The sequence below is a fragment of the Barbus barbus genome, assembly GCF_936440315.1.
Source record: "Barbus barbus genome assembly, chromosome: 28".
NCBI classification, from domain to species: domain Eukaryota; kingdom Metazoa; phylum Chordata; class Actinopteri; order Cypriniformes; family Cyprinidae; genus Barbus; species Barbus barbus.
Genome location: NC_136756.1, coordinates 18,251,832 through 18,260,204, shown reverse-complemented (window position 1 = coordinate 18,260,204; position 8,373 = coordinate 18,251,832). Strand labels below are relative to the sequence as shown.

General features: G+C 35.5%; 1 protein-coding gene across 1 annotated transcript; it reads right to left on the bottom strand.

Moving 5' to 3' along the window:
* Positions 1 to 442: 442 nt before the first annotated feature.
* On the bottom strand, positions 443 to 5,362 carry LOC306847915 (arrestin domain-containing protein 3). Its single transcript, XM_079382157.1, has 7 exons — positions 5,009 to 5,362; positions 4,421 to 4,481; positions 4,004 to 4,151; positions 3,422 to 3,518; positions 3,033 to 3,289; positions 2,591 to 2,747; positions 443 to 1,941 (listed from the first exon to the last, which is right to left on the bottom strand). Exons 1-6 carry the CDS (start codon positions 5,262 to 5,264, stop codon positions 2,637 to 2,639), a joined length of 930 nt encoding a protein of 309 aa, XP_079238283.1. The 5' UTR covers positions 5,265 to 5,362; the 3' UTR covers positions 443 to 1,941; positions 2,591 to 2,636.
* Between the last annotated feature and the right edge of the window lie 3,011 nt (positions 5,363 to 8,373).

The following is an 8,373-nucleotide window of genomic DNA, read 5'->3' as shown; positions in this document are numbered from 1 at the left end:
CACTTGCTTAGATTAAGACAGAATGTGAACATCTGACAGTAAAGCAGCCAACCACAGTATGTTTCAATAGCACTAGCCTAAATATAGCATAATATGGTCATTTCTAAATTAATGTTTGATCTTGTGTCCTTGTGTTCTTGTTCATAATCAACTGCTGAAGTTTAATTCCAATACTCAAGAACTCAAGAGAATGCATGAAAGTACCCGGATCCTAGATATTGAGGATACATTGATTTCAGACTTGAGAACCAACATTGATATCAAAAATCCCAGAAGTCATTGCAGGTGGACGACGTACAGAATTCTGTGCGCTTTAAAGTTCTTTTGTTCTGACTTTATAGATTCCCGCTGAAAGCTCGCAAATATGTGACAGCTTGTGAAAGTAAACGGTTGTCATTTTATTTGGCTTCATTAAAAAAGAAAAAAAACGTGATGAAGTTCTGAGGAAAGTCTGCAGTAATTTTTTATTGCCATATTAAAAAGAATCTTAACATTGACAAAGCATAAGTAACATTAAATATGCATGCTCATTTACACGGTTTATTGTGCATTGAATGGTGCTGCCCTATTACTTACAATGTGTTGAGACGGTCAGTTAAGCAACAAGATCTCAGCACATATCTGGCTCTGTGTCTTCATGTCCTTCCGAGTTTGTTCTTTCAAGGTAGCCTGGCAAGTCTGTTCTTTGCATTCTGAGAAACAGCCCATGTCTCTTTGACATTAAAATAAGTAACATGCTGTAGGCCAACTATGGAATCACCATGCTGTCTTTTGAGAAACGTTCGTCGTGGCATCTCATCTTTTTTACGCTCAACGATGTTATATTCCTGCTTATCAGTTGTTATTTATTTAGCAGTGTATTGATTAATTTGGGTCAATAACATAAAGGTATTCCCTAGGAAACTACAACTAAGGAATAGCCATTCAATAACTCATTATTTTGAGACCACTTCACACAGGAGATCGTACAATAAATGTCACTACTGCTGCCTTAATGTTAAATATTAATTAAAGGTCATCTGGTTTAGCTAAACAGAGGAAATAATTCAATTATGCTGCCCTAATTAACCTATTGGTGTATGTTCTCATAGAAAAGATATCATTAGCCTTACATCTCCTGTAATTTGATTAGAGCAATGGTTTTCAATAAACTGCCTATATGTTCAGCCTCTCGTGAGCTTTGTCTAATGTTGTGACATTATTTCCTGATGGTACAAGCCTACACACACAGCAGTTAAAGATTTCTACTCAATAAATGAATTACTAAAATTACATGGTGAGCACCAGAGAACAGACATTAAACTGTCAAGTCATATAAGTGAAGTAACAACATTTGTTTTCCAGCAGGGGGAGGCGAAATACTGAACTCTTCCAATCACTGTCATCTAAAGATGGTTGCTGATCATTCACAGTAAAGACTTTCTAGTTAATGCTGTAGAAATCAAGTGAAAAAGATCTTAAAATGTTTGTTTAACCTTCGTGTTGTTCTTCCCACAAGAAAGTACTTTTTTTTTCTAAAGAACTGTGTTTTTTAAAACTTTGCTCAGATATATCAAAGGGCTCTTCTGATGGAACAGATAAATTCAGTGTCCTCCATTTACAAAGCTCAGATGTTCAGTATTTCATCTTTTGGTGTAGGGTCAAAGGTCACAGATTAGCTGTAATATTGATTCCACATATTTTACTAAAGGTTGAATTGAGAAGCTGCGAGTTACACACAGCAAAGAGCAGCAGGCTACAGAAAGGTTGCTTTGTTGGAGATGTCCGCCAGAGCTCAGTGGCCTCCAGGTTGACAGGCAGAGTCTTCCTCTGTATTTATGTCAGCATGAAGGCTTGAGTGTCACGGTAAATGCCATTCTGATGTTCCATTTCTCTTCACATGCTCGATTTATAAAAGGATCATGACATCATCTCCTCTTTAGTTGAATTAACTGAGCTGATCTAATAACAAAGAGGTTACAGAGAGATTATAGCATTATTAAAGACCATTACACTCTCAGGGATACATGCATTAATGTTTTATTTATTTATTTTTGCATAATTGTGCTATTTTTATATGGATAGAATTGATAAAATGCATTTATTTAAAAAGAGCTAGTTAAAATTAATTATCTTAATTTTAAAGGGATGGTCCACCCAAAAATGAATATGTTGTCATCATTTCCTTATGGTTATTTCATTTCAAACCTATTTAATTTCTCCTGTGGACGTAACATTCTTCAAAATCTTCTTTTTGTTTTTGACAAACGAAAGAAAGTCATACAGGTTTGGAACGACATAAGGGTGAGAATATGATGACAGAATTTTAATTTTGGGGTAAACTGTTCCTTTTAAATATGCAATTATAAGTGAAGTGAAGTGACATACTGCCAAGTATGGTGACCCATACTCGGAATTCATGCTCTGCATTTAACTCATCCAACGTGCACACACACAGCAGTGAACACACACACACTGTGAACACACACCCGGAGCAGTGGGCAGCCATTTATGCTGCGGCGCCCAGGGAGCAGTTGGGGGTTCGGTGCCTTACTCAAGGGCACCTCAGTCGTGGTATTGAGGGTGGAGAGGGTGCTGGACATTCACTCACTTGCTTATTGCTTATATTAATTTAAAATGTTCATTTTGGCCAGGTCTCAGTGTAGTCCTGCCTCCAACTCTTTGGATGAGGTCCCATCATGTAGAGGCAGTACAATCAAAGGGAGTTTAATCACAGGGTTTTTAGTGAACGATACATCCAAAATAACCTGCAACAGAAAGATCAAACTATACTGTAGATGATTTCAAGAGAGAAACTTACACAAAACATAATTTATTCATGAACAATTCTTTTTTGAAGTAACGTGTACTCAAACACTTGAGTGACATCGTCTTTTATTTCCATTACTTTGTTTCATGAAAACACAAAAGCAGACTATAAAAAATCGACAACATCCCTGAATCCAAAGTACATCAAAGATATTTTGCTGCTGAAAAGAAATCAAACTCTTTTGCAAACATGCTAGAGGCCTGTCTTGTTTTCGGGCTCCTACCTTCAGTCTATACTCGACTTTGAGGATTCTGCAGTTCTGGATGGTGGTGCTGATTTCTGTAGGAAGGACTAATATTTTTGACAGATTCTGTCTGGTGGAGGACACTAAAGGCTCTCCCTTATCCTTCAGTATCTGGGTGGTATGAACAGCTCTCTGGCCTCCAGCAAAGAAGCTTTGCTTCTGGTAGATAATGTATTTTGGCACAATTTTTCGAGTTGAGCTGTTTACAATCTCACCGTTGACGACTAGCCTTTCACCTGTTTGAGATATAAATACTGTATTACAGCTTGCCAAATGAATCAAAGCAGTTATCTATGTTGTATGATGAGTTTTTTGAAATTGATAGATCCATTACTTTAGCAAAATGCTGGGTATATTGCTTGGGTTACCTTGCTGGTAGCCTGTCTTTGGCAAGAAAATATTCATCGAAATATTTCCAGAGGCAAAAAATATGACATTCTTATCTTTACTGCCATGTTGTGGTGCCTGCATGTAGGATGAAAGTTTTAACATCGATACTTAACATCCATAGAGTTCATTTAAATCTAACCTTTAACAGAGTAAAAAAAATTTGTTTTGTTTTTCGACAACAGGACAATGTAGTCTTTTTGGTCTTTTAGGGGTGGCGATATACTGGTAGACACGATTTAGAGGTATAAATTTGTCAAGCGGTAGAGATTTTGGACTATCATTTCTATCACAGACACGGTTACATGCTTACATGATGTTGCTGTGCTCACGAAAACTCATTTTGCAATATGAGCTTGCTGTCAAACTTTTGATATCACAAAGACCTTATTTAAAGTAAAAATAACTGTATTGTGATATATATCATTATCATGAAATAAAATTACTCATATCCTGCAAGATTTGAGTCATATCACCCACCCCTATTTATTGGTAAAACTGTTATCATTGAGTTGTTATTATTTGTCCATATATGTCTGTTTTCACATAAAAAATGATCATACCATCAGTGTTGAGTGATCATAATCAGCTCTGGCAACAAAGGTGAACTTTGCTTCAGCTTTGCTTGCTGCATGCATAGACCTGCTCAACTTGCCTGAAAGTCGGTAATGGATTTTACCATGAGCACCTTTAAAAGATGAAGGCAAGCCCCTGAGACAGAGAGATTTTGCATGGATGACTAACAGTCTTCAGAAAGAAACTTGCATCATGCAACTTGCAACTTGCAATATGATAGATCAATATTTCAACACACAGGATATAGCACATTGACGTATTGGCTACATTGCAAAAACTAACTGAGACTGTTTCAAAGGAATATCGATTTTCTCTCAGGAATCAATAAAGTATATACTGTCTATCTATTAGTCACATCTATCAACCAGAATGAATGCCTGCAGGACAAGAGGGTGATGACTTACTGGTAGGGAAGCTGAAAGGCGAAAGGGAAGACATGTCTACCAGCCACAAGAGTTACAGAGCCTAGCAAAAAGATACAGACACATTACATAATGTTGTCAATATTGTCCTACATATACTTATTTAATAATACAGTACCATTCAAAAGTTTGGGGTTGCTAAGATTTTTTTTTTTTTTTACATGTTTTTGAAAGAAGTCTCTTATGCTGACCAAGGCAAAGAAATATTTACTATGATCAATTTTGAAAATAGTTGTGCTGCTTAATAATAATTATAAGTGATTTAGTCTCACTTTTGATCAATTTCATGTGTTCTTGCTAAATAAAACTATTATTCAAAAAATTTTAAAAAGAGGAATCTTGCTAACCCCAAAATTTGAAACTGTTTGCCTACAATTAGCATACACAGACCACATAACACAATCACAATGTTGTCCAGTATTTTTTATTTTTATTTTATTTTATCCAGTATTAGTTCTTCTATTTATAACTATACAATCTTTGTAGTGCGCTAGAATACATGACATTAAATGTAAAGATTGTTTTGAACAGATGAACGTTTCTAACATCATCAGTCACATCAGATATTACCGTCTGCGTTATCCTCTGTTAAAACAGATTGAGTTTGTGAAAAATACTTTTCTTTATCCCAGTATGTCGCACTGTCTTCCCCTTGCGTCTCAGTCCATGACACATCAGCCTTGCCTTTCGCCTTGACAGTCAGAGCCTTGATTTTGGTTTCCTTTGACACCTCCACGATAACTCTGCCCACCAAAGTATCCCCATTGCTGAAGGTGTTGCGATCATTTACAGCGTCATACTCAATAGCAAAGTTCCGGATCGTCATTTCCTTGGACAACAGGTTAAGTCTGAATTTATATTGCTGCTGTAAGTGTATCTGTACGACACCCAGAGTTGTTATTATCCCTTATGTTTTCTATATCCGTATTTTAAAAATACACCTGCTGGCATCTTTCTGAAGGAGGGCTCACCAAACTGGCTCAACAAGTTTCACCTTGAAAAGACACACCTCTTGTCAACAGGTCTAGCATGTAAACAGAAAGTGAACCACACAGTAAAATGTCTATTGGGAAAAGCTGTTTTTAGAGCATGGCAGCATAAACAGCAGTCTTGAGAAGCAGGAAACATGAAGAGCTGTGAACATGGTTAAAAAAAAACAAAGATCCCTCTGCTCTTGGTGCACCTTCTCTCCAAACCTGAGCATTGATCAGTCAGTGTAGTTCATCATGGATGTGTGTTTTGTGGTTAAAGAGAATTTGAACCGCAATCACTTTCTATTGTGTGATAATTGCCCTTATTTATTTCAGCATGCAAACATGTCTTCACAAAATTTCTACGAAATTATATATGAAGCAATTAGGTATTGTTAAGATGACAGTGAGCGAGTGTTGTTTAATTGTTCAATGGAAATATGTGGGATGAAATTTCGACAGGATTCCTAAATGGCAGATTATTTTTGCCATGACTCATTTTCTTCTTTCTGCAACCATATAATGTGATGGTAATGACATGGTTAATAATGAAGGTAGGACTTTTAAAGACAGTTAAAAGCTATTCTTGGTCACTAAATCATGTTTTTTTTTAATAGTTTAAAAATTGTGTTCTTAATCTGGTCTCTTTTTTGCCCATCAAAAAGTATGACTACCATTTTTTTTAGCAAGTAAGCTTGATTTTAAAACATTTACCCCGGGTTTCACAGACAAGGCTTAAACCTAGTCCTAGACTAAAATGTAAATCTGAGCTGTTTCAACTGAAAGAAACTTGCACTGACTGTTCTTAAAATATATCAGTGCCTTTGTTTTGTCTTAAATGAATGCCAGTAATGTGTTTTCTAAGGCATGTTTATAAATTACTTAAATGTCCTAATTGAACTATGGCTTAATCCTGGTTTAGGCTAAGCCCTATCTATGAAACCGGGCCTTATAGTTTATTTTATGGTTTTATAGTTGAGTGGAGTAAATATGGATCAGGATGTGTGTTTTGTGGAGAATATATTGTAGTTTATTAAAGAATCTGCCTTTTTAGAATTTGGTGAAAATGTAGGTGTTCTATTAAATTCCATCATTAAGCAGTTCATCATTAAGACATCTTCAAAATAAATTAATTTTCTTTCTGTTGTTAAATAATTCCATTGCCTCTGGACATTGCAATATTTGTATAATGTGTTGATGAATTAAATATTGCAGCTCACATATTTATTTGTTTATTTATTTATTGAAGAATCTATCTTTTTAGATTCCACCATGAAGTAGTTAGTTTGTAACATTATAACATTATCAAAATCTAAATTATTATTATTATTTATTTTTTTTTTTTTGCACATTTCCATTACCTCCATTTGGCATACTTAAAAAGGACATGTCAACAAGGTCAATTGCTTCATAATGTGTTTAATAGTGGATTAACCATGCAAATGTGTGGGCATCAGTGACAAGACCCATGACATCAGTGTAATGTATGGAAAGGAAGTTGTCTTATGTTCCACACAATAATATCACTGTTATACCTCTGAAGCTATATGCAAGAAGAGTGATATTTGAGTCTATAGATTTTCTGAAAATAACCAAGCACACTCACTTACATCTGTAACATGATTCTAAGCTGATAGTCATGGGTTTTCGAGGGCAAGGTCATGAGTGGTGACTTTTTTTTGTTTCAGATTGTTATTATATTTCATTTTAATCACTGAAGCAGGATGACTTGTCGAAATATGTAAGGTTGAAGCAAAATGATTGGATGTTTAGCCTCTGGGCATTGTAATGAGTTAATGAGAGAACATTCATCATTTTATGTCATAATGTCAACATAGCTACGAGGCAGGAATTTTTAAATGCTTTAATATGATACAGCTATCTAAGCACTGCTTCAGCAGTCCTTATAACCTATTCATTTTTTTGTCTTTACTTACCCGTACTCCCATGTGACTGATGCAGTGCTTACAGTGCATGCAGTGGTTTTCAGTCTATCTTCCCTGTTTTTTTTCTAATTAAGGTCTGCAGTCTAATCTTAAACGGACTTCAGTAGGGCATAAGAGAAACAGCACTGACACACATGAGTGCCAGCCATTTTTTTTCTTATTCTTATCTAACTCAGTTGGGTCAGCAGGCATGAATGAGGTAAAAGTGTTTCTAGTTGAAGCTCCAATAATTTATTCAGGCTTAAGCTTGAATAAACATTACTACATCAGAGCAGATTCAATGATGCTGAAAACTAAATGTTCCACACAGGAAGTTTTGGCTGCTTTTAAAGCATAAGAGAAAGATAAATATCTTATTGGATTTGAGTACACCCTAAAAGTTTATACCATACTGACCAACACAACATGAACAAAAATTTTCATTGTTGTAGATTTTTTAAGCATAGTGTTTTTAAGGTATTTCAGCTTCAAGACCTCACCAGGTTTTGGCCTGAATATCTGAACAAAAAGCACTCTATTACCCTATGGAAAAAGGACAAATGTTGGCCTACACTTTTTCAAGATAACATCTGACAAAAAAAGGCCCCTTTGGCCCTTATGCCTCTAAGATTATCAAACAAGCACCATGTAAAATTATGAGTTTACAGAGATGTTATGGGCCAGGTTGTCAACAGAGCAGATCAATAATACAGTGCGATATTTATGGAGCAGACATGAGGCTTAAAAGGCCCGAGCAGACAGAAACAGTGGAGCAGAGAGACCAGCAATCAAGCAGATCTATAAATTGCTATGAGGTACAAAGTATAAAAGAAAATTTAAATATATTTTTGTAATTAAATTGATTAAGCAAATGCGAGCACACACATAAAAGTTAAAAAACAAAACATCCTAGCACACTTCTTTGAACCGTTTTACCAAAAGGAAATTTTTATAAGCATTCATCTGACACAAAGGAATGATAACAAGCAGTAAATAAACACAGTAGACTCTCTGCTATCATTGTAACACACATAGAGGG